This window comes from Balaenoptera ricei, chromosome 1, assembly GCF_028023285.1.
Source record: "Balaenoptera ricei isolate mBalRic1 chromosome 1, mBalRic1.hap2, whole genome shotgun sequence".
Classification (NCBI taxonomy): Eukaryota; Metazoa; Chordata; class Mammalia; order Artiodactyla; family Balaenopteridae; genus Balaenoptera; species Balaenoptera ricei.
In genome coordinates this window covers 35051124-35078072 of record NC_082639.1, presented here as the reverse complement: position 1 = coordinate 35078072, position 26949 = coordinate 35051124, and the positions used below count along the sequence as shown (strand labels likewise).

Below are 26949 nucleotides of genomic sequence, written 5' to 3'. Positions count from 1 at the left end.
TGCAGGATGAGGCAGGATGAAGTGCTTTTAAACAGCCCCTCGAGTAAAGAGCCCCTGTATCTCAGTGACACACATTCAACAACACCACCTAAACCTAATCTGATTGTTCACTTGGTTTTCTTCCCGTTTTTTTTTTTTTTTTTTTTTTTTTTTTGGCTCACACCACACAGCTTGCGGGATCTTAGTTCCCCAACCAGGGATTGAACCTGGGCCCTCAGCAGTGAAAGCACAGAGTCCTAACCACTGGACCGCCAGGGAATTCCCATCATTTGGTTTTCAAGAATTCTTCCAGAGCAATGCAAACTTCAAGTCCCCAGAAGGAAGACATGGTTTAGAACTGAGCCCTGGGAGAAAGTTGGTACAAGAGAAACCACAAAGGGGCCTGGGTTGGGGGAAAGGAGGAGAGACGGTCCAGAATCAGGTGGTTAGGCCAAGAGACTGAAATCCAGGGCACTGGGCTGGAGGGTCCGGGGAGCAGGAGATGAGGCTCATCCCTAAAAAGAAGGAACCTTGAGCCCCTGAAGAGCTGGGCCAATGTCAGAGGGCCAGGACAGGATCATATCTCTGAGTGGGAGGAGCTCTGGTGCCTGAGCGGGGAGCAGAAAAGGGTCCACCTGCAGGGCCACATCTCCATTAGCAAGGCCTTTTTCTTCTGGCTTGGGGACAGTTGATTCTTCCGGTTTTTGGAGTTCAGAACAGATGATTAGAGGTGCCATGTTTTTCCCTCCATCATGAAGGCAAGGTTCAAAGAAAGGGCGAAGGGGGCCAGAGAAACTGTGGGTGAAAGTAAAGATGTGGGACTGGTCGGTCACGTTGTAGAAGGAAATGACTCCTGCTTCATAGTCCAGAAAAATCCCCACACACCGCGGGGGCTCTTTCAGGCGGAAGGAGGTCTGCGGGGATGTGAGGGCCTCGTACTCATTCCCGCGATTCTGTCGCAGGAGCCAGTGTCCATTGGCGGGCGAGGCGGTGACCTTCCCCTTCCTGCTCACTGACTCACTACACACCCCCAGGGCCCATTTGGTCTTGTCTGCCACAGACACCTCCCAGTAGTGACAGCCAGCTATGAAGTACTCAGAGCCCAGGACACTGACGACGAAGTCAAATCGCTGAGGGTTGTTGGGCACAGGCTGCCTTGTGTCTCCAAGCTTCACGCACCTGCGGTCCTCAGACAGGATGAGTTTGGGATGCGCTGTGTCTGGGTCCAGGGTCACTGTCACTGCAGAGAGTCACAGAGAGGTGAGGTTTGAGACAGCTAGGTCTCAAGGGATCTCTGAGTAGCTTTGGAGGGAATAATCATCCCTAGGTCTGCAACCACTGTCATCGGCCCATTTTAGTTTATGGTGCCCTCACCGTCACATGTCCTTGAACTAAAGAAAATTGTCTTCCAGTCTCCTAGATCTGCTGATGGTCTACTAAGTAAAAGAGGAAACGTTTCTCACCCATCTGTGAAGCTGCCTTAATCCTTAGGAAATACTGCCTTTGTCTTTGCTAGTCCAAAGAAATCTAATTCCTGATAATAAACAGGCTTTGATGTTAGACCCAGTAGCTAGATAGCATGTTTTGAGTCCCAGCTCTGCCACAAGCTAGTTTTGTGACCCTGGGCTTGTTATTCATCTCCAAACCTTAGTTTCTTCATCTGTAAAGTGGGAATAATAGCAGCACCTATGTTGGAGAGCTGTTGTGCTGATTTGATGAGCTAATGCATGAGATAGTGCCTTGTTCACACAGTGAGTGTGTGACGCTCATTTTCTTAGCTAAAATTATTGCTTATCACTATCATTTTAACATGGTAATATAGAGAGACTTCCCTGGTGGCGCAGTGGTTAAGAATCTGCCTGCCAGTGCAGGGGACATGGTTCAATCCCTGGTCCAGGAAGATCCCACATGCCGCGGAGCAGCTAAGCCCGTGCGCCACAACTACTGAGCCTGCACTCTAGAACCCACAAGCCACAACTACTGAGCCTGCGTGCTACAACTACTGAGGCTGCATGCCACAACTACTGAAGCCTGTGTGCCCTAGAGCCCATGCTCCGCAACAAGAGAAGCCACCACAATGAGAAGCCCGCACACCGCAATGAAGAGTAGCCCCCACTCCACGCAACTAGAGAAAGCCCACACGCAGCAACAAAGACCCAACGCAGCCAAAAATAAATAAAATTAAAATGTTAAAATAGAGAGATGGATTCTTCCTTAAAATTGTGGATTATGAGGGTCACAGTGAGTCTCCCTCCTTCCCCAAGTACGGAAAACAGGCTCTTCTTGGAGAGTTAAATACATGAAATGTGTACTCGGTCAAAGTAGTGGGAATGAGTCAGACTGTGAGAGTGAAAAGTGTTTGTAAGTTCCCAGAATTCCAACCAAGGTGACCTGGTGTTTTCTCAAGTGGCCGACTCATGGATTATATTTTTCCTGCCTGAAGGAAGACCCTGTGAACGGAAGGGGGATGAGCAGCTTGCAAAGTGGAGAAGGACTGCAAAGCAGTGAAAATAACAGGTCTCGTTCAAACAGCAGCAAAACATGCAAACTAGGGAACAATTGAAAAGAGATGTGCAAGTCTTTTTGAAGAAAACTATGAAAACTTTTCGTAGTCTACATTGTTGGGGCATCTGCCCAACTCACTCCCTTCTCTGAGAATCACCACCCCCCAAGGAAACTGATCTTCAGAGAAAGAAGGATGTGGCAGATGCGTAGAAAGAAGAGACAGGAGCACTGGCTATCTATCTATCCAACAGCGGGAAAGGAAGGACTTCCCAACCTGAAAGCACAGAAGAGACTACACAGGAAAAGATGAATAGATTGGACTACAGAAAAATAAAACACTCATGCATCCAAAAAAAAAAAAAAAAAAGGAAATTAACATGCAAATGAAAAACTCAGAAAAATATTTTGTGAAAAATAGGACCAAGAGTGAATATAGAAAAAGTCCCCACAAATCAAAAAGTAGCCAGAATAGGACAGGCGCAGACAAGCCAAAAAGATAAAATACAAATAATCAATGAACTTAAGAAAAATCTCAAAAATCATAGAAAACCCATAAGAAGAGTAAACCAAATATTTATCAGTGTTCTAAAAGAAGGGAGACTTTCTGAATCAAAGATTTTTAAAATTTGATAAGCAGATAAACAGATTTGACTTAAGTGTTTTTTTTAATTACAGTCTGCCTTCCAAAGGAACAGAGCAATGGGCTCTGAAATGTGGATCCATTAAACGGGTGTAACTTACCAAAGTGTAGCCGGGCCCTTCTCCAGCCTGAAAGACAGAAAAAGGGATTGTTAAAGTGATGGAGAAATGGAGACCTCCTGGTGCAGGTGGAGTGGGGGCAGGTAGAGTGGGGGGACAGGGTGAGTGCACCTCACCTGAGTTTGCTGCAGCTCTCTTTAACTCTACAAAAGAAGAAACAAGGGGAGTGAGCTTTCACTGGAAACATAGAATCAACAGGAGATAAGTTGGTATAGAAGTTATAAGAACAGGGGAACTTACTCAGTTCACGCCGGAGTTTCTCTAAAGAATAACAATTTGACAAATCAGAATGAGGGCTTGTACGTGCCTGTGATGCTCCGGTCCCATCCCAACCGCATTCCCAGAGCAGATCCCCACTAGCAATACCCTGAACTTTCCCCATGACAGTGTTTCCAACAGCAGTGGCTCCCAGCCACGGGCCTGGGGTCCCCAGAGATACTCTAGAGGGTCAGCGAGTCCCTATGGGAGCCAAACCTGACCTGCAGATTGAATCAACAACACATCTCACACATGTAAGTGATGGCAACATAAACGTATGTAGATGTTGAGGGAGAAGAATAAAATATAAGTTCATTTAAAACTATTACTAATTTCCATTAGATTTTCTTATGCATATTTTCTCAATGTAAAATCAAATAGACATATCACATGTCTGAGGATTTGGGGTTGTTGTTGTTATGAAGAGGTTCTCATACATGAACAGGTGGAAAAGCACTGTTCCACATATTCAGTTGAATGAGAATCCATCTACCTTGGGTCCCACTGAAGGGAACATCATGCCTGAGTGACAGAAGCGTCTCCCAGATGGCTTCACCTATGGAAGGTATCTCTCTTCTTGCTAAAACATTTCCCATTTAGAGACTACATAACAGTTGTGCAGGAAAGAGGAGCACAGAATATTTGAGAAAAAAGAGGCCTTAGGGAGCCAGGAAATTCCCAACCCTCATGCTTGAAGTATCCTTGCCCCCTCTCTTCTGCCCCAGGAGGTGAATCTGAGACTCTCATCATAAAGCAAAGATGTCAGCAGAAGGAGGTTTGTGGCACGGATGAGGAGCAGAACTTACTGAGGGCTTTATAGAGACGTCCTAAAAAAACACAGAAAGAGGCACAAGTGAGCAGATCCTGCCGCTTTTTCCCCAGGGCCCAGGAAGTCTCATCACTCCACCCCCATGCCCCCCAGCCTCCAAACCCCACCCCCGGCAGAAAGAATGATGACAATCCTCTCAGCCCCCAATACAGTCACATCCCCCTAAGGGCAGACTGGGGGATTCACCGGTGCTGGTGCCACTTTTCATATGACCTGGACTACCCTGACTTTGGTTCCTCTTCCCTTCCTTTTGTCTGTCTGGTTTCATTTCCGCTGTTCATATGACTGTTTCCAATATGTTTGTAACCGAGTGTCCATGAGTGTATGCTTTGCCGCCCTTTTATAACTGTTTATAATATCTATGGTGTAAAACTAGCTGAAGGCCTACCATTGACTTACTGATGTGGGCTGTTACTCTCTACACTAACCTCCCCCCACCCCGCTGAAGCACTGTGGAGAAACACAAATTTGGAGACCCCAGAAGGTCTGGGACGTGTGCATATGCTTCTGTGCTTTGGGGGAGTACTTGCAGCCTCTCTGGAAGGGTCATCTGCCCACATTGCCCCTTAGCACTGGCCCTGCCACAGAGTTGAAATTATACATTTGAGTTCACTGCCAGGCCCTGTGCTAAGGGCTGGGCATGTGTTAGGTGTTGGGCATTGGGGCAGTGAAGCTGAATATGATATGGCCCCTAACAAGATAACGGTTTATTTTTACCATTCCCACTACCAACAGCCTCCATTTAGTGTGTCCTGTTTTTATGACGTAGGCCCTGAATCCGCTTAACAATGTGAGGTGCATATAATTATTATTCCCATTTTACAGAGTGGTGGTCTGAGGCTCAGAGGGACATGGAAATTTATCCAGATTATCCAGCTGGTAAGTGGCCAAGGAGGCAGGATTCAAACCCAAGTCTGTCTGATTCCTAGCTGGAGGCCTTCCCCACTACACCACACTGTTCCTTCCCTTCTAGGACACGACGGTCATTGTGTCCCTGAGGTGTGCACCCCCATGCTTTAACTAGCCTGGAGCAGATGTGAGGGGGGAAGGGAGGAGATGCCGAAATCACTGCAGGTGGAGCCATTTCTGAGCCAGTGACTCGTCTTCCCAGCTAGACTTTCAGAGGGCAGAGCCCTACCTGCTTTTTGGTACCTGGGGTGTCTGTCTTTTACCCTCAGTGGCCCAGAGCAAACATTCAATTAATGAAGACAAAATGGCAATAAGGGAAAGGTTTCAGGCACTGTAGTAGGAGTTTTGTGGGGTTTTTTTTAAGTTGTCTCTTTTAATCCTGAAAATAATCGGGTGAAGAGATCTATTATCCCCATTTTACAGATGAGGAAACCAAAGCTCAGAGCAGTAAAGCAACTTAACCCAGCCAGTAAGTGGCAGGTCTGAGCCAGGTGCTGCTGACTCCAGAGCCTAAGCCCCTCCCACTGTATCATACCACCTCTCTCAATGCAAAGATTGTATAGATCCTCCTATAATACCATTTTAATATATGTTAAAATAGTATACGGATCTTCTTTTTAGGTTATTGGTGGGAAAGCCAATGACAGAACCTATGAATTTTGACCCCAGGCATCCCTTTGGCCACTGATACCAACCCTATAACCACTTGATATTAGAAAATAAATTCCAATGGTATTAACAGAGAATATATGTGTGGGGGGTGTGTGTGTGTGTGTGTGTGTGTGTGTGTGTGTGTGTGTGTATACACATACACCACATATATATTGTATGTATAACAACCATCAGCATTTATGTAGGAGAAAAAATGTTATTTGTTCCCTACCCCTTATTCTATATATATAATTACCTTTTTCTTTTGCATGGTCTGAGAGAAGATTTTCTAGAGGAAGGAAAGTAAAAGAAAATGAGATTCTGTGCCATTACCTTGAGGGTCCCTGCTTCCTATTGAATTTATGGGCTCTCGAACCTGTCCCCCTCTATCTCCACCTCCACTTCCCTGATCCAGGCCCTCATCTCTCTCATTTGGATGCCAGAAAGAGCGGCCCAAATTGCCCTCAAATTCTGTTTCGCTCCCTCTGGCCTCCTCTCAACACAGCAGCCAGAGAGAGCTTTCTGGAAGCACAATTCTGGTCAGGATAGCCCATTCGCAGCTTCTCCACAGCCCCGAGGAGAAAGACGAAAACCCTTCATGGGATCTGCAAGGCCTCACATGCTGATCCCCGCCTAACTCTGCAGCAGTACCTTCTGCCACATTTCCCCTCACTTTTGCACCATGTATCTTTCTCAAGCTGTTCTGCTTTGGTTGTTTCCTATTCCCCCTTCCCCCATGCCTGTCCGTCTTCCAGATCAAACATCACTGGGAACATCATCTGGAAACTCCTCTGCCATCCCTGAAGTTTGGTTGGTTCCACCCAGTCACCGTCTTCCCAGCCTTCAGAACTTCCTTTTGTGGTTTTTTGTACATATTTATTTGTGTAATTATTTAATGCACGTATACCTCCCTGACTAGACGGAAGGTTCCAAGAAGGCAAAGACCGTGTCCGCTTTCACTCACTGTTGTGTCCCCAGCATCTGGTATAGTCTGCACCACTTAGCAGGGAATTATCAATTATTTGTTGAATGACTAAACGGGTCCCCTACCTTAGACCTACACAACTCCCCCAGGATAAGATCAAGCCATGAGCTCAGAGACAAAATCACCAAACATACTGGAAGGCAAGTTATTACAAGGAAGAGTCAGCAGAAACTGGGAACGACAGGTTTTGACACCACCACCACCGTCACCACCCAGCAGATGCTGGGATCTTCAGGTCTGGAATTTAGATTAGTGGGCCCTGGGGACACAAAAATGAACAAAACGGAGAAACATACCTGCCCAGCCCAGGACACTCACCTACCTCCATTGCGTGTTCATAGAGAAGCCTCTCTGGAAGGGAGAGAGAGAGAGAGAGATATCACCTCGGCTTAAGGAAGGGCCTTTTCTAACAGGCAGAGCTGTCCAAGGGACCACAGGCTGCCTGAGCAGGACTTTGCTCCTTGTCGCTGTGGGTGTGTGACCATCAGAAAGGATTAGAGGGTCTTCAAACCATCAGACAGGGAGAGGAGTGTTCAGTTATGTGACTTTCAAGGTCCTTGGCAACCCTGCGAGCCATGAAATGCAACCATACTAATGAGGGTTTTATCCAATGGATATGGTTGGATTTCTTAATTAATTAGAAGACTGGCATCATGCCAGCTCTGCCCAGGAGCTTTCTGCACTTTCTTTGATCCTCTCTTCAATGTGGGTCCCCAGAACACAGCTCTACCAGTTTTCTCCCAGACAACCTATGGATAACTGTTAGGTCTATGTCTGCTTCCTCCCAGCCTTTTCCTAGAGAGGCTGCAGTACCAATTCCTGCCAGCCTGGGCTCCCTTACCACTTAGTTACCTTTTGACCTTCTTTGCTTCCAGATGATGTAAATGCCCACCAAGATGAAAATCCCCAGGACAGGCAGGATCACAGCAAGAGCCACTGCTGATGAGGAGAACCTCCCTGGAGATGGGGCTGAAACAGAAACCACCTGTGACCACCCTCTGAGAGCTTCTCCATGCCAAGGGCCCCACCTCGAATGGCAGGTGACTCAGGCACATCCCAACTGCCTCCATCACCTTGAGAGAGACCTCCAGCCAAGTTGGTGAGGCTCTCTGCTTCTCTCAGCGACTCAAACCCCAGATGACCCAGGGACGACTTTAAAGTGAGATGTTTATCTCTCAGGATTGGTTTCAATGGTCCTGCCTGAAGACAATGAGTCAAACTCAGCATCTCAACCACAATCTCATCCTGCCCGAGACTTTGGAGAGCTGGAGGTGCTTCCTCAGGAACCGCTATAGTCTTCTCATGAGCACCCATCTGCTGCCCCTTCGAATCCTCACTCTGGGATAGAACAGCAGTCAACGAACTCTTTGCCCTGAGCCCTATCAGCAGGGGCAAAACAATTTCTATGGTGTTACAGCAACAAGCCGAACGTCTAGACAGGAGAGAAAGAAGAACGAAAAGAAGAACTAGCGAAGAAAATAACAGCAGAAGAGGCTCTATGACAAGTGGCAAAGAGCCTAAGCTGGATGTGAATTCTCGCTCAGCACTGTGTGACCCCCGGAGAGAGACTGAGGCTCGCCAAGCCTGGCCTGCCCTCTGGAACATGCACCCAAGAAGAAATAAGGCCCTGGGCCTGGCCTCCTTATTCTTGGAACCCCTTTGTCAGATGTCCCAGGCAGGGAAAGAGGTACAGAAACTCTCACCTGACACATGCAAAGGCAACTGGAGGAAGATGAGTGTGATGAAGCATCTGGAGAGCCAGGAGCCTGAGGAACTTGCCATCTTCATCCAAACTAGGAGGACAGACACAGGGAGACATCAGAAAGAGTTGGCGAGCTTGATGGGAGAAAGGGTACCACCCAGGAGGTGGGGCAGAGATGGAGGCTGCATTGGGTACACTCTGGAGTCACAGGCCAGGTATTGAATCCCAGCTCTGCTGCTTACCTCCATGTGGCCTGAGTCTCTGGGACTCAGTTTCTCCATCTTTGAAATGGGTATAATAACTGTGCCTCCTGGCAGAATCATTGTGAGGATTGAAGGAGGTAAGTGCTCAACACAGAGGCTGGCATCATGGTTAAGTGTATAAATGCCATGAGTGAGCACTGGAGGGTGACACTCTGAGTGTGATTTAGAAGGCACAGGGAGGAGTCTAGAAGAATGAGAACCTATACCCAGAACTAACCAGGTAAACACGGGAGGACTGGCTTCTTTTTGCATTTAGTGTCCCAGGTCAGGCTTGGGAAGTGCCTATTGCAAGCCAATCGTGGACCCACAATGTAGCCTGGAGCTCTTCCCTGACAGCTTTTCAAGTTTGACTCAAGTTTGAAACAAGAAATCAAGGCAGTGAAGTTCCTCCATTTCATTATGAAGGCACTAATCCTACAAGTTCAGGGTCTGGAGTTAGAAAGACCTGGGTTCAAGTCTTAGCTCCACCCATGTCCTAGTTCTGTGTCCCTGGGAAAGTTGACATCTGTGGGTCTTCAGTTCTTAATGTATAAATGGGGAAACTTCTTCACAGGCAAATGTGAGGGTTCAAGGACATGATGCATGTGGAGCACTTGCCACATATGCCTGTTGTTATTATTACTAAACTAAAAGAGGACGATCATCCCTGGGAGGTGTGGGTCACTGTGTTCACTAACCACAGGGAGACCCTAAGGGATTCCCTCCTGTACGACTCTTTCCCCTCCTACTTGCTATTGTCTGAAATTCCTTGAGCAGGAAACAAATCTTTCATGCCACCCCTGGGGTTGAAGTTCAAATGCAAATACTCAAGGAAGAGAGAAACTGTCTCTTACATTCTCTCCAAGACTTCAAATACTTTCCAAAGAAGAGGGTTTTGGAAATTCCCTGGCAGTCCAGTGGTTAGGACTTAGCGCTTTCACTGCAGAGGGGCTGGGTTCAATACCTGGTCAGGGAACTAAGATCCCACGAGCCGCGTGGCACTGACAAAAAAAAAAAAAAGAGGAGAGTTTTATGGAAGTCGTAAGGCCAGATCTCTGCAGGTCTTGGAAGATGGCAAAGTGGGGCTTGGAGGAGGTGGGGCAGTCAAAGCAAGATGGGGAAACTGAAGATGGACTCAAGCTTTGAACACATTTCCAATTCTGTTTTTCTCACAGCAAACAGCACACTGCTTTAGGCTTGTTTTCTTTGTTTGTTGTTTTAAAATCATGATGCATGCATATAACGATCCCTCTAATCCCCTGATGTTGCAAGTGGCAACATAACGCTAGGACATTGTAAGGTTAGGAATATGTTTAGGATGGTTTTGTTGTTGTTGTTTTTGTTTGTTTGTTTGTTTGTTTTGCCTCTACCCCACCCACTTTCCTGCAGGTTACCAGCTACTCAGAAAGTGAACAGGACAAGTTAGGTAAATGAGAAAGGCTCTCTACCTTATCAATTAAAGGTTGAAGGTGGAAGTAGGCAGGGCCCTGGATGCCCTGGAATTAGCCCAATCCCCAAACCCTCAATGAGAAGGTATTTTTGAAACACAACCTGGGTAGCCATGCCCAGAGTGATGTGGAGCTGCAAGCTGAACCAGGGCTGCCTGAAATTTAATAAGAGGAGACCCCCAGGGCCCCATCTTCCTAGATTCAGATAGTTTATTAAGTGATTAAGAGGATGGGCTCTAGAGTCAGCCTGGGTTCAAGCCCTGGTTCTGCCATCACCTCCCTGGTGTGACCTTGGACAGGCTAGTTTACTCCAAGTCTCCTCTCGTTCACACATGAAGTGGAGTTAATAATAGCACCCACCTCGTAGATAGGGCTATAGTGAGCATTCATAGAGAACATGCGGTTCAATGGTCTGCACCAGATACTAAGAATAAAAAAGTAGGACTTCCCTGGTGGCGCAGTGGTTAAGAATCCGCCTGCCAATGCAGGGGACACGAGTTCGAGCCGTGGGAAGATCCCACATGCCGCGGAGCAACTAAGCCCGTGCACCACAACTACTGAGCCTGCACTCTAGAGCCTGCGAGCCACAACTACTGAGCCTGCATGCCACAACTACTGAAGCCCGCGCGCCTAGAGCCTGTGCTCTGCGACAAGAGAAGCCACCGCAATGAGAAGCCCGTGCACCACAATGAAGAGTAGCCCCTGCTCGCCGCAACTAGAGAAAGCCCACACGCAGTAACGAAGACCCAACACAGCCAAAAATTAAAAAAAAAAAAAAAGTTGGAAGTAAATGAGGAATAATTAAAAACTGACAATGTGGGTTGTTAAAATACAAATAAATGTAATATATATTTCTATTTTTTAAAAAAAGCAAATGAAGTCCTTCCATCCAATTGTCACTCTGAGTAATGAGGGCAGGTGAGGTGGCTTCGGGAGGAGAGCTAGAAAGGATGACACCAGATACAGGACTTTCACTCTCTAGTCATTAGAGAAATGCAAATTAAGACCACAGTTAGATATGCTTTGTCTTCCTTCAAATTATCAAATATCAGGGGGAAAAATACCCAGAGTTAGCACACATGTGGGCAAACTGACTCCCTTGTCCATTGCTAAACAACTTTCGTTGCTAAAGGATAATTTAGCAATAAGTATCAAAAGGTTTACACGTAGGCAAAAGTTTTAATCCAGTAATTTCACCTCCAGAAAAGAATACTACAGAAATAAATAAGGATATGCATAAGGATTTGATGGCACGGATGCTCATTACAAAGTTATTTACGAAAAGAAAAAATTGAAGACAACCTAAAAGTCCACTAAAATGGGAATGAATATTTATGGTACATTCTTGCAATTAAATACTATGCAGTATTTCATAACCACATGATAGAACAATCTTTAATAGCACTGGGAAATTTTCACTATATCCCAAACAATAAATTTTTAAAACGATGCATAGGATGATACAATTTAGGCAGAATATGCTTAGAAAAAAGGCAAAAATGTAGATATTAAGCAATGGTTATTTCTGAGGGTGGGAGAGGGGAATGAAGGTGATCTTTATGGTTTTCCCTGTGTATTTTCTAAATTTTCTACCTTGAACATGTATTACTGTGATTACCAGGAATCAAATATATTAAAAGAAGGAGGAGGATGACCAGGAAGGGAAGGAGAAAGAGAAGAAACAGAATCCACTTTGGGCAAAGGCACACACAGTCCAGGAGGCAAAGAAGCACAGCAGGAAGTGCCTCCGAGGTCCAAAATCAGAAGCCACAGCCACAGTTGCTTTACAGCGTCTCTTCTCAGAGCTTTGAGTGGAAAATTAAGTGCTGCCAAATCTTTTATTTCCTATTTTCTTGCATGGATGTAATAACCCTCTATCTGGTCACCGTAGTGATCTCCAGATCTATTCTTCTGATCTGGTTGACCAGGATGGCCTTCTTCCATCATGTCCTCAGTTAACTTATATTATAATATATCAATATCATAACAATCAACATTATGTTACTGTAAGATTGAATTAATACTAAATCATAAATATATTTTTGAGTTATTAATATTGTTCTATATCCATAATGGCTCCAATTTATTGCATCTGTGGGTACTCTACATATATTATCTTTGCTATTGACAACAACCCTGAAAAATAAGTATTACTGTCCTCATTTTACACTCAGAACAAGGCAATCTTGCACATATCAGGGCATCATGCAAGCAAACTGACGGGATCCTTTCTGGAAGTAGGTAGAATGTAAAACATGGATAAATAGATGAGTGAATGAATGAATGCACAGCCTTGTATCATGAGTTACAAAATGCACAAATCACCTCCTCACTTCTCAGAGTGGTTATCATGAAATTCCTTTATGAAGAAAGTTCCCCTAATAAATATAAAGCATAATTTCACTTCCTAAAGTTCAATGTACATGACACAATTTGGGGACCATTGATATCTTAACAATATTGAGTGTTCTGGCCAATGAACAGTTTATCTCTCTACTAATTTAGGTCTTCTTCAATTTCTTTCAGCAGTATTTTATAGTTTTCAGTGTATAGATCTTGCACATCTTTTGTCAGCTTTATTCATAAGTATTTAATATTTTGATGTTATTATAAATAGTATTAAGTTATTAATTTCTGATTTTTCATTACTAACATATAAAAATACAATTGATTTTTGTATATTTTGTCTTATATCCCTGACCTTGCTAAGCTCATTTACTAATTCTAGCATTTCTGCAGATTACATAGGATTTTCTGCATAGAAGATCACATCACCTATGAGTAAAGACAGTCTTACTTCTTCCTTTTTATTTATTTATTTATTTATTTAAATTATTTATTTATTTATTTATTTATTTATTTATTTATGGCTGTGATGGGTCTTCGTTTCTGTGCGAGGGCTTTCTCTAGTTGCGGCAAGCGGGGGCCACTCTTCATCGCGGTGCGCGGGCCTCTCACTATCGCGGCCTCTCTTGTTGTGGAGCACAGGCTCCAGACACGCAAGCTCAGTAATTGTGGCTCACAGGCCCAGCTCCTCTGCAGCATGTGGGATCTTCCCAGACCAGGGCTCAAACCCGTGTCCCCTGCATTGGCAGGCAGATTCTCAACCACTGCGCCACCAGGGAAGCCCTTACTTCTTCCTTTTTAATCTGAATGTCTTTTATTTCCTTATCTTGCCTTGTCGTCTTGGCTCCTTGCCTTGTTCCTGATCCTAGGGAAAACATTCCTTCTTTCACCATTAGGTATAATGGTAGCCATAAGGTTTTCATAGATGCCTTTTATCAAGGTCAGGAAATTCCCTTCTATTTCTAGTTTTCTGAGAGTTTTTATCAAGAATGGATGTTAATTTTGTCAACTGATATGTCTGTATGTATTGAGATGATCACACAATTTTCCCCTTTTTTTATTGAAGTATAGTTGATGTACAATATTATATAAGTTTCAGTTGTACAACATAGTGATTCAAAAATTTTAAAGGTTATATTCCATTTATAGTTATTCTAAAATATTGGCTATATTGCCTTGTTGTACTATATATACTTGTAGCTTATTTATTTTATACATATGATTTTTTTTATGTTTCTGAAAGTACTGAGTTTATTTTAAAGCATTGCATCAAGTTTGAATCTCAGTAAACAAAACCATGTCTTCATTATATGTTGATTTTGGCAAAGAGCACAGACTTGCATACATCAAATGATATGATAAAGTACTTTAAAGTAAAAGGTGTTTGCTTTTAGTACTGTGGAACTAAAGTATCGATAGAAAGTTAACGTGGAACTAAAATACAATATATATGTCTTCTGGGTGATTTAGGCCATAATGTTTTGGCTTCTTAGAAGTTTTCAAAATTAACAGTTTTAAAATTGATCCTTTTATCTGATTATAAAATAAAATAATATTTAATAATATTAAATTATAATAAAATTTTATTATTAAATATAAAAGGATTATTACTATCCTTTTATCTGCTATTCGCTGGAATAGAGGCATAGAAAAGATTCTCTCTGCTTAGATTAACGTACTCATACAATATACGCCTAAGCTGAAACAAAAAGGTCAAATATCTGAGAGATAATGGCATTCATGATCACAAGTTGTTTTAAAAGGGGAAAAATGAGTTCCAACCTATTTCTTTTTTGGCCATGCCACACGGCTCGCGAGATCTTAGTTCCCTGACCAGGGATTGAACCTGTGCCCCCTGGAGTGGATGCGTGGAGTCCTAACCACTGGAATGCCAGGGAATTCCCAGTTCCAACCCATTTTAAAATAGTTAATTAAAAGTCTGAACTCTTTGCAAAAGGGTGCCATTTTAAACTTATTTGCCATCCCACTTCCATAACGTTTATAAGCATATTTCACTGGGCAAGCAAATTAGTAACGTGATTGCATCATAGCTGTGTAGTTAATCAAGAAACTTGTCAACTGAATAAAACTTTGTGTGTGTGTGTATGTGTGTGTGTGAGGTCATCTGTTCTGACCACTGAAATATGCAATGAAAGGCTACATTTAGAAGCTTAGAAAACCTGTGGTTCAGTACATAGAAGTTTCAACTTCAAAAGAATAGGAATGTTATAATTACTATAGGAAATTATAATGTCTGGAATATCATAAACATTATTTGCAACTAGTTTTTAATCACAACTATTTCACATCAGAAAGGTACATGTTTTTGTTCACTAAAACTAATGAGGCAATTTGGCAACAAGACACAGATTCTTTCTCACTCTCCTTTCAAAATTACTCAGTGTAGAGCTACAGATATGCTTAAGCTGCAATAATAATACCAAAAAAGGGAACAGGTGTTTGCTTTTCAAAATCACTGAAGTACATAAAATGTCAGCAGACAACAATACTATTCCATGACATCTACTTAAAATTTTATGTTCATCTCCCATTCTTCTCATCATAACGTTCACATTTTAATTATGTATTCATTTTGATTGTTTGCATGTGAAAACACCAACTAATCTATTATTTCAACATTAAGGCTATTTCTTTTGAAGCCAAGATAATTTTGGAGACTCCTTTTTCAGGATTCTTAAGGCAAAATGTTTAAGGCTCATGGCTGCTGCTTTGCCTGAGCTTCTGCTTCCTTTGAACCAGGTGGGGCTGTTAAACCTAAAAAGGCATACACTGCATTATTTTCTCTGGGTTCAAAGAAGACATCTTAGTCCCCATAGTACTGACTTTCATTGAAAATCTCAGGTGGCAGGGGGTACCCTTTGGCTGGTCGACTTTTCAGGAACGTTTTCTCTCATCCACTTCCAATTGTCTTCACTGGCTGCAATATCTTTTTCTTCAAATCCTATTTTGTTAGCTTCTAAGAAACCAAGCGCATCTTGCTGTTTCTTCTTAATCACCATGGAGCCAGAGGAACGTGCAATGTACACACGGATCACTATCCTGAGAACAACAGTTGTAGCTGAGTCCTGCAAATGGCCGAAGAGCCTATTCTTTACATATGATTTTTAATTTTAGTTTGTTAATATAGTAAATGACATTGGTTGATATTTTTGAATATTATACCAACCTTGCATTCTAGGGGTACACTCCAGTCAGTCATCAGGTAGAGCCCTTTTTATATATCTTTGGATAAAATTTTTTTAAATTTTAAGAATTTTTGCCTCTATGTCCATAAGGGATATGGGTCAGTACTTCTCTTATAATATCCTTTTCTAACTTTGGTAATTAGGGTAATGCTGGTCACAAAGAATGAAATAAGAAGTATTCCCCCCTTTTCAATTTTCTGGAAGAGTTTGTGCAGCATTAATATTATTTCTTCCTCAAATGTTTGATGGAAATCATCAGGAAAGCACCTGGGCCTGGAGTTTTCTTTATGAGAAGGTTTGTAAATACACATTCAATTTCTTTAATAAGTATAAGGTAATTCAGGTTATCTATTTCTTCTTGAGTGATTTTTGGTAGTTTGAGTTCTTTCAAGGAATTTGTTTAATTAACTGGTATAAGTATGTTCATAATATTTCCTTATTATTCTTTTACTATATATAGAATCCGTAATAATGTCACCTCTCTCCTTCTTGATAATGGTAATTCGTGTCTCTTTTTTCTTGATCAGTCTGACTAGAGGTTTATCAATTTTATTGATCTCAAAGAACCAGCTTTTGGTTTCATTGATTTTCTCTAATGTTTTTCTGTTTCCTATTGTATTAGTTTTTGCTCAGATCTTTATTACTTCCTTTCTTTTGCTTACTTAGGGTTTAATTTGTTCTTCTTTTCCTTGTTGCTTAGGTCATTGATTTGTGATCTTCTTTCCTAATACTGTCATTTAGTACAATACAGATGACTTTATTTGTCCTCTTTTCTAATATAGTCATTGGTTGCTTAGTCATAAATTTCTCCTTAGGCATTACCTTAGTGACATCTCGAAATTTTGATATGTAGTCGTTTTCATTTTCATTACATTCAAAATATGTTCTAATTTCCCTTTAAATTTCTTCTTTGACCTATGGATTATTTAGAAATGTGTTATCTAGTTTCCAAATATTTGAAAATTTTCAAGATAACTTTCTGTTATTGATTTCTTTTTTTTTCCTCAGTTCAAGTTTAATAGAAACTGCAAAAGGTCAAAAGTGATACCCTACTACTGTACACATCAGTTGGCCTGCCCCATAATACAGCTCAGACTATTCCCCCCAGAGGAAGAAAGGCTGGCCTCCCCAATACCTGCAGGAAAGGCCTGTCCTGTCCCACACCACATCTGGGCTGAGTGTAAGGTCTTGTATTTTAAGCATGACAATAGTACAAAAGAGGTTTTGTTTTTATGGCCGCCTACTAGAGCCTGGCCCTAAAATGGCCCAGCGCTCACTTCTGCTTAGAGAAATATTCTTTGCTCTTCTGGACATCAGGCTTAATGGTATCACAGCCAGGCTTCCAGCAAGCTGGGCACACTTCCCCATGTTTGTCAGTTAACTGGAAGGCCTGAACTAGTCTCAGTGTCTCATCCACAGAGTGGCAGACAGGAAGGTCATTTATGGTGATCTGTCAAAGGATACCTTTATCATCAATAGTAAAAAGGCCCCCGAATGAGATGCCTTTGTCAGCCTTTAATACCCCATAGTTCTGAGCAATGTTGCGCTTGGGGTTTGATATCAAGGCAATGTTCATGGGTCCCAGTCCTCCTTGTTTCTTGGGTGTGTTGATCCATGCCAGATAACAGAAGTGAGAATCCACAGAAGCACCCATCACTTGGCAGTTGAGTTTCTTAAATCCATCTGCCCTATCATCTTTATGGGGCACACAAAGGTGAAATCAAGAGGGTAAAAGAATAACACAACACATTTTCCTTTGTAGTCAGATAGGCTGATATCTTTTAACTGACCATCTGGCATAATAGATATTGCTTTGAACTGGGGGGCAAGGTGCCCAATTTTGGCATTTCCTGAAAACATATTGCTATCAGCAGTTCTCAGACAGAAACCACCAGGACCAGTCAGGAAGAAGACAGGCCTCTGTTATTGATTTCTAATTTAATTCTGCTGTGGCCAGAAAACATACTTTGTATGACTTGAATCCTTTTAAATTTATTGACTTGCTTTGTGTGCTAGCATATGGTCTATTTTGGTAAATGTTTCATGTGTATTTTGCTGTTGTTGGGTAGAGTGTGACTAATGTGATATGAGATCTTAGCTTTTTTATTAAAGGTGTGAATTTCCTTCCTCATAATCTCATCCGAGAAGAGCAGAGAGTAAGCTAGTGGCAACATTCCCAAAAATCTAAGGCTAAATAAAACCAAAAGGTAAAGAAAGGGTTATATCCCTAGTGAATTGAGGACTGGAGTCAGATGGCTTGGTTCTAGTCTTGGCTTGGTCTCTACTATCTGTGTGACTTTGTAACTTGGAGCAAGTCACTTAAACTCTTAGGCCCTGATTTTCCATCTTTAAATTGAGAGATTCATTTACATTTGCTGAGTTCATTGTAAATTGGGAAATAACAAGAAGTAAGGAAATGTATTTGCCTTTTGATCCAGTGAGAAATAGTCTGGAAATCTACTCTAAGGAAAGACTCTGAAATACAGAAGTTTACATGATGTCAGTAGTATTTGTATAATAGTGAGAAACTGGACCATCTATAGGTACATCGATAAGGAAATGACTAAATTATGGTTCATCAAACCTATGTTTCCAATGAAAACTAATGATGTGTTAAAAGCAAAATACAAAATAATACATTTACAATGATTATAACTACATTAAATAGTGTGTAGGAAAGGAACTAAAAGTAAGTCCTATAAAATATGAATAGTTGTTAATAATTAAGGTGGTTGGAAATATGGGCAATTTTTTCTCACCTCTATTTCCTAACTTATTGATAAAGTGTAATATATTGATGAACAAATGTGCAACATGAAACTAAATTTAGCAAAAATGAAATTTATTTAATTAAAGAATTTTGACAAGTTGAAGCTTTAAATTCCTTTCCAGCTACAATATGCTATAATTCTGCTTCATGAAAAGGAAAAATAACATTTCAAGAGTGTTTGTCTAACTTTCAGTTCTCCACTAGAAATAACCTAATTTGGAAACTTGATGCTTCAGATTACAAAATTACTGCGTTCAGAGGAGGATTAGTCAGATTCTATTTCTGAGAGTGCCTTCCATGGGCAGAGCAACAGTGAAGGAGAACCATGGTATTCAATGGAAGTTTCCAAGCCGCGTGGGGAGAAGAAACCAAAGAACAGGAGAGGAAACTAAAAGATGGTAGAGGGGAAACAGGGTAGAAGAAAAAGACTGAAAAAATAAAAGGGTGAACAGATGGTGAGTGAGAGTTTTCCACCATCAGCTGTCTAGATGCCACCTTTGCTGTAAGTCACCTGTAGGACACTAGGTCCCAAAATTTTTATATATAAATATATATTTTTTCATTGCTATATATAAGGTTTTGATTTTTTCTTGTATCCATCCTACTTCAAGGAACTAAAAGCCCTCTCTTCTCACTCTCCCCTAGTCTTTTTTTTTAAATTTTTATTGGAGTATAGTTGATTTATAATGTTGTGTTAGTTTCAGGTGTACAGCAAAATGAATCAGTTATACACATGCATATATCCACTCTTTTTTAGATTATTTTCCCATATAGGCCATTACAGAGTATTGAGTAGAGTTCCCTGTGCTATACAGTAGGCCCTTATTAGTTATCTATTTTATATACAGTAGTGTGTATATGTTAATCTCAAACTCCTAATTTATCTCTCCCCATCTCCCTCTCTATCCCCTTTGGTGACCATAAGTTTGTTTTCTGTGTCTGTGAGTCTATTTCTGTTTTGTAAATAAGTTCATTTGTATCACTTTTTAGATTCTGCATGTAAGTGATATCATATGATATTTGTCTTCTCTGTCTGACTTACTTAGTATGATAATCTCTAGGTCCATCCATGTTGCTGCAAATGGCATTATTTTGTTCTTTTTATGGCTGAGTAATATTCCATTGTATATACGTACCACATCTTCTTTATCCATTCCTGTGTCGATGGATGTTTAGGTTGCTTCCATGTCTTGGCTATTGGAAATAGTGCTGCAACGAACATCGGGATGCATGTGTCTTTTTGAATTAGGGTTTTCTCCAGATATATGCCCAGTAGTGGGATTGCTGCGTCATATGGTAGTTCTATTTTTAGTTTCTTAAGGAACCTCCATACTGTTTTCCATAGTGGCTGCACCAATTTACATTCCCACCAACAGTGCAGGAGGATTCCCTTTTCTCCACACCCTCTCCAGCATTTATTGTTTGTAGATTTTTTGATGATGGCCATTCTGACCGGTGTGAGCTGATACTTCATTGTAGTTTTGATTTGCATTTCTCTAATAATTAGTGATGTTGAGCATATTTTCATGTGCTTTTTGGCCATCTGAAGTGCCCTAGTCTTTGGCCTCAAATTCCCTCAGGCTCTGGGGCCCCTCTCGTTGCCCTCCGGGATGGACCCTCCCTGCCCTGACAGGCACCCACGGTCAGCCAGCTCCAAGTCACCTCCAGCATAGCCCTATGGCATTTCAGTTGTTTTACAATTTTTATCAAATAAAATTTATTGCTTTTTCTATCCTAGCTATTATAGAAAATCTGGAAATTACAAGAATAAAAGGACAAAAATATTTGAAATCACTTGTAATTCCTCCACCTGAAGACAATATGGTTCTTCAAATATTTTTTCTGTGTATGTATATAACTTTTTTTTAAAGTAGGACTATACTGTATATATTGTTTTAATACCCAACATTTTCACCAAGAACTATATTATGTAGTTTTCCCATGCCATCAAATATTCTTTTAATGATTTCAGTGTTCCATCATGAATATGCAAGAATTTTAAAAATAATTCCATATTGTAGAATATTCAGGTTTTTTCCCAATGCATTGCTATTATAAGTTTTATCACTACAATTGATAGTAGATTGAGGGCCAAGTTATAAGGCTTAGTTCTAGACTTGGCTTGGCTCCTAATTGTGTGACTTTGTAACTTTAAGGAAGTCACTTAAACTCTTAGGCCTTGAGTTTTCCACCTTTAAAATGGTGAGACTTTTAATTTGCATTGCCAAACCGCCCTCCAGAGAGGTCATATCCATTTACCAAAGTGTATGAAATTGTTTGTTTCTCCACAACCTTGCCATTACTGGGGTGTTTTTTTTTTCTTACATCTTTGTCATTTTATGTATGTATGTATGTATGTATGTATGTATGTATTTATTTATTTATTTATTTATTTATTTATTTATTTATTTATGGCTGCACTGGGTCTTCATTGCTGCACACGGGCTTTCTCTAGTTGCGGCGAGCGGGGGCTACTCTTCCTTACGGTGCATGGGCTTCTCATTGTACTGACTTTTCTTGTCGCAGAGCATGGGCTCTAGGCACGCGGGCTTCAGTAGTTGTGGCTCGCGGGCTCTAGAGTGCAGACTCAGTAGTTGTGGCACACGGGCTTAGTTGCTCCGCAGCATGTGGAATCTTCCCAGACCAGGGCTTGAACCCATGTTCCCTGCATTGGCAGGTGGATTCTTAACCACTGTGCCACCAGGGAAGTCCCTTTGTCATTTTAATGAGTAACAAAACTGGGTTTTTTTTTTACATCTTGGTTATTTTAATGAGTAACAGTATCTCTCTAAAAATAATTAATTGTGTTTCATCTTAATTTGTATTTCTTTGATTATTCCTTTGTCATTTGGACTTTGTCAATTACCTGTCTATACTTTGTCCATTTTTCTATTTGGGCATTTGTCTCTTTAATGTTTTGTAAAATTTTTCATATAGTAGCAAATTTTTTTCTACTACATATGTTGGAAATATTTTTCCCCACAGGCAGTCATTTACATTTAAGTCTGAAACAGTTTAATTTCAAAAACTTCTAAAGCAGAAAAAAACATGCAGTAAGGACTTCCCTGGTGGCGCAGTGGTTAAGAATCCACCTGCCTGGCAGAAATAGAGACACAGATGTAGAGAACAAACGTATAGACACCAAGGGGAGAAAGTGGCGGAGGGTGGGGGAGATTGGGATTGACATGTATACACTAATATGTATAAAATGGGTAACTAATAAGAACCTGCTGTATAAAAAAATAAATAAAATTAAAAAATTTTTTTAAAAAGCAGAAAAAAAAAAAAAGAATCCACCTGCCAATGCAGGGGACACAGGTTCGATCCCTGGTCCGGGAAGATCCCACATGCCGCGGAGCAACTAAGCCCGTGCACCACAACTACTGAGCCCGCGTGCCACAACTACTGAAGCCCGCGCACCTAGAGCCAATGCTCCGCCACAAGAGAAGCCCCCGCTCGTCTCAACTAGAAAAAGCCAGCACGCAGCAACGAAGATCCAATGCAGCCAAAAATTAATTAATTTTTTAAAAAGTGTTTCTTTCTTAAAAAAAAAAAAAAAACATTCAATGGAAATTCCCTCGATAACTTCAAGCAGCTTAAGAAGACCCGGCAAATCTACAGCTGTTCTGTCTGAAAGCACACAGCCAGGACCTGGCTAAGAGTAAGGGCTAAATAAGTGACAGCTGTCCTACTTAATGATGACGATAATATCTAAAGGAGAGTCTTTTGACAAAACCTATCCAGTCCCCTTGTCACTTGTCCCCTTTAGTACTCCTCGTTTCCTGTCGCTCCATTTCATCCTCTAAAATGTTCTTGTGAGTATGAAGAAAGGGGATAGTTTCTTCAACAAACCTGAGGATCCTGAGAAAAACAAAGGACTAAAAAGAACGAAGAGAGGAGAGAGGCAGGAGGACTCACCACCTTTGGAATTAGGGGCCCTTTGTCCCTCACCGGCTGAGCTGGAGTCTCCAAGCTGGGAACATCCCTCTGCGCGTTCAGGGAGATGAGGCATCAGGCAGGAACATCAGGAAGGACTCCGGAGGCGGGCCTGGGAAAAGTTCATCTTTTATTCTAATGCCTGAAGCCCTCAGCCAGGGGCTCCATCTGCCCGGCAGACTCCCTTCCAGCTGTTCCTATACACCGACAAGCCACGCCCTGCCTGTCTGCCCCGATAAAGGAAGGAACAGAGCAAGAGGAAGCTCCCTAAAAGCAGGGAAGCCTCCCCGTGCTGCCAGGGTAAGGGACTTCTGCGCCTCAGCTCCTTCTCCTGTCCAAGCCAACTGCAGAGTGATTGCTTTTGATACATTTTGATCCTATCACACCCTTTCTTAAAAGCTTGCTCCTCCTTACTTTCCAAATCAGAGTGAAACTGAAGATTGGTTTCAAAGACACCCACCAATTAGCCACCTTCTTTAACGCACTGCCTTTATCTCCAACTGCACCTTGACATGTGCTTTCTGATAAACAAACTTGCTGACTGTCCCCCAATATGTGATAAACCCTTTCCCGCCTATCTTGCTTTCAGAATATCCATAATTTCATATGCATAATATCCATAATTGTTTCCTTAACCATACGTTATATACTTTTATGTATTTTTGAACTTTATAAAGATGGAGCACGTTGTACATAATTCCCTGTGATTTCCTTTTTTCACTCAACATTAGTTTCTGAGTCTAGCTGACACCTATGGTAGCTCACACCATGTCCCCTCACCCACTCAATTTCGGGGTAGCTGAGACTTGAAGGCAAGCTGCTAGCATGCCACCTCACAGGCCACAGCAGCTCTTTGCTTATCTGACCGGGGCTCTTTACAAAGCTTGAGAAGGCTGTTCAGCCTGTGTGTAACCCAGGAGTTCAGGAAAGTTATTGCCCCAGGGGATCGATCAATGGGGCTTGGGGCAGGGGGTGGGGGGGTGGAAGTAAGTGGAAAATGGTCCAGTCCCCACATCTTCAGAGGGACAATTCTGAGCTGTATTCCACACAATTCCTCAGGGAGTTCTCAGTGGGAATGAGCTCAGTGGCCCACTGTCATCAGTAGCTCAATAATGCACATCTTATTGGTTTGTCTTCCTTTTCTTCTTTTTTTTAAATAAATTTATTTATTTATTTATTTTATTTATTTATGTTAGACTGCCTTGGGTCTTCATTGCTGTGCGCAGGCTTTCTCTAGTTGCGGCGAGCAGGGGCTACTCTTCGTTGCCGTTCGTGGGCTTCTCATTGCTGTGGCTTCTCTTGTTTCAGAGCATGGGCTCTAGGCGCACGGGCTTCAGTAGTTGTGGCATGTGGGCTCAGTAGTTGTGGCGCACTGGCTTAGTTGCTCCGCGGCACGTGGGATCTTCCCAGACCAGGGCTCGAACCTGTGTCCCCTGCATTGGCAGGCGGATTTTTAACCACTGTGCCACCAGGGAAGTCCCTTTCGTCATTTTCTTCTCACTCGCTATTTCTGATTCCTGGGATCACCTCCTAAATAAACTCTTGCACTGAAGAATTTGTCTCACACCCTGCTTTGTGTGGAGTACAAATTAAGACACTGAAATCTATCCGTATTGATTGATAGAACTCTGGGACGTTCATCCACCACTGTGAGGTAGATCATTGTATGAATATACCAAAAATTTGTCCATTCCCTCACTGATAAAAGTGAGGGTTGTTTCTGGGCTTTTGCTTTTACAAACAGTGCTGCTATGAACATTCTTTTTTTTTTTTTTTTTAATTTATTTGGTTGTGCCAGGTCTTAGTTGCAGCAGGCAGGCTCCTTAGTTGCAGCACGCGGGCTCCTTAGTTGTGGCATGCGAACTCTTATTTGCAACATGCATGTGGGATCTAGTTCCCTGACTAGGGATTGAAACCCGGCATTGGCATCGCGGAGTCTTATCCACTGCGCCACCAGGGAAGTCCCCATGAACTTCATTCTTATCTGAAAGTATAACCAACAGACAAACTATTGTTATTCAGACTTGGGTATTTGGCAGGTGTTTTCTCTAAAATGAACAAAGGGCACCTGTCGCTTGAAGGAAAACAACTGACAGTATTTGTTGCCAAAGTGATTTGATATTTTGGTTGGAAATTAGTAGTTTTATCTGCTACTGTGAGCTTGATAGTTTCCCAGTAAAGGAAGATTTTTCTGATGAAATTGGTAGTGACATTAGTGAATGCGAGTTTTTTATGTTATACAATGAAATGTGTCAACATTTGAAATATCTGCACAGTGAACCAATAAATTCTAAATGACTAATACATGTCTTGACAACTATGCATAAGTAAAAGAGCCACCAATATGCAAGACAATCTGGTGGATTTTACTGGAACAGAGTATAAAAAGTTCATTGGTGTATTATATATTTGAAAGTTGCTAAAAGAGTAGATCTTAAATGTTCTCAGCACAAAAAAGAATTGGTAATTATGTGACGTGCTGGCGGTGGTAGCTACCTTTACTATGGTTCTCAGTTTGCAATCTATAAGTGTATCAAATCAATGGATTGTATACCTCAAACTTACACAATGTTATATGTCAATTATATCTCAATAAAGATGGGCAGGGAAAGAAAGGAAAAGTTCACTGGTATGGTTTTAGATTCCATGCTGCATTAACCTTTAAGCAACTACCACTTGTCAAGTTTCTTCTTGCATCAAAAAAAAATATCCACAATTATCTGAGGTGATTGAAATGCTCCTTTTCCAGGGAAGCCTCCTACACTGTTGGGGGAATGTAAGTTGGTGCAGCCACTATGGAAAGCTGTATGGAGGGTCCTTAAAAAACTAAAAATAGAGTTGCCATATGATCCAGCAATCCCACTCCTGGGCATATATCCAGAGAAAACTATAATTTGAAAAGATACATGCACTTCAGTGTTCATAGCAGCACTATTTACAATAGCCAAGACATGGAAGAAACGTAAATGTCCACCAGCAGATGAATGGATAAAGAAGATGTGGTATATATATATACAATGGAATATTACTCAGCAATAAAAAAGAATGAAATAATGCTATTTGCGGCAACATGGATGGACACACTAGACAACATGGATTGTCATACTGAGTGAAGTAAGTCAGACAGAGAAAGAGAAATATCGTATGATATCGCTTATATGCAGAATCTAAAAAAAAATTATACAAATGAACGTATTTACAAAACAGAAATGGACTCACAGACTTAGAGAATGAACTTATGGTTACCACAGGGGGAAGGGTAGAGATAAGGGATAGTTAGGGAATTTGGAATTGACATGTACAAGCTGCTATATTTAAAAAGGATAACCAGGGACTTCCCTGGTGGCGCAGTGGTTAAGAATCCGCCTGCCAATGCAGGGGACATGGGTTCGATCCCTGGTCTGGGAAGATCCCACATGCCGCAGAGCAACTAAGCCCGTGCACCACAACTACTGAGCCTGCACTCCAGGTCCCTCGAGCCACAACTACTGAGTCCGCGTGCCCGCACACCTAGAGCCCATGCTTCACAACAAAAGAAGGCACGCAATGAGAAGCCCATGCACTGCAGCAAAGAGTACCCCCTGCTTGCCACAACCAGAGAAAGCCCACGTGCAGCAACAAAGACCCCACGCAGCCAAAAATGAATTACATTAATTAATTAATTATTTTTTAAAAAAAGTTTTCCTTACACCCTTGATTGTTGGTAAATTGTCTTGTACAATGTCCTGCATTCTGGATTTGGCCAGTTGCGTTCTTGCGGTAACATTTAATTTATTTCTCTATCCCTCAGATTTCTGAAACTGGAAAGCTACAGGTTTGTTTAGATTCAGGTCCACTTCTGAGCTGTGTGACCTGAATGAGAGCCTTAACCTTTCTGTGTCCCAGTTTCCTTACTAGTAAAATTTTTTTTCTGGCTGCGCCATGTGGCATGCGGGATCTTAGTTCCCCGACCAGGTGTGGAACCCATGCCCCCTGCAATGGAAACTCAGAGCCCTAACCACTGGACTAGCAAGGAATTCTCCTTACTAGTAAATTTTTTTTTCACTTTTCTTGATTTTTTCAGGAAAATTGACTTTTTAGAATTTTATCATAGTCTCATACACCAGAACAATAAATAAACCACTTTTTTAAAAGGTTATATTCCATTTATGGTTATTATTAAGTATAGGCTCTATTCCCTGTGCTGTACAATATATCCTGTAGCTTATTTATTTTATACACAGTAGTTTCTACCTTTTTGGTAAATTGAGGATGAGAATGGTAACTCACTCATTGGGTGTAAGGATTAAATTAGTTAAAACATGTAAAATACTTAGAACTGTGCTTTACACCCAATAAATTGTAGCTAGTATTATTATCTGAGGAAAGTCTCTAACTTGAAAGCTAGAGACCAAAATAAACAACAAGAGACAATCTAGGAAGTG

The 26949-nt window shown here is 41.7% G+C and overlaps 1 protein-coding gene and 2 pseudogenes across 1 annotated transcript; all 3 read right to left on the bottom strand.

Annotated features, from left to right (window-relative positions):
- Positions 1 to 494: 494 nt before the first annotated feature.
- ERMAP (erythroblast membrane associated protein (Scianna blood group)) lies at positions 495 to 22575 on the bottom strand. Its single transcript, XM_059920255.1, has 10 exons — positions 22541 to 22575; positions 8579 to 8668; positions 7728 to 7844; positions 7194 to 7226; positions 6147 to 6179; positions 4308 to 4328; positions 3484 to 3504; positions 3360 to 3386; positions 3226 to 3252; positions 495 to 1219 (listed from the first exon to the last, which is right to left on the bottom strand). The coding sequence occupies exons 2-10, from the start codon at positions 8661 to 8663 to the stop codon at positions 495 to 497; spliced, it is 1089 nt and encodes a 362-aa protein (XP_059776238.1). The 5' UTR covers positions 8664 to 8668; positions 22541 to 22575.
- Positions 15330 to 16652, bottom strand: LOC132348892 (adapter SH3BGRL-like; annotated as a pseudogene).
- Positions 17058 to 17679, bottom strand: LOC132364570 (peroxiredoxin-1-like; annotated as a pseudogene).
- Positions 22576 to 26949: the final 4374 nt, after the last annotated feature.

Excerpts from the sequence above, each read along its gene's own strand:
- ERMAP (XM_059920255.1), bottom strand. The coding sequence starts at position 8,663 with ATGAAGATGGCAAGTTCCTCAGGCTCCTGGCTCTCCAGATGCTTCATC. Across the intron at positions 6,180-7,193 it reads TGAACACGCAATGGAGGTAG|AAAATCTTCTCTCAGACCAT; the intron begins GTGAGTGTCCTG and ends TCCTTCCTCTAG. Across the intron at positions 3,505-4,307 it reads ACGTCTCTATAAAGCCCTCA|AGAAACTCCGGCGTGAACTG; the intron begins GTAAGTTCTGCT and ends GTTATTCTTTAG.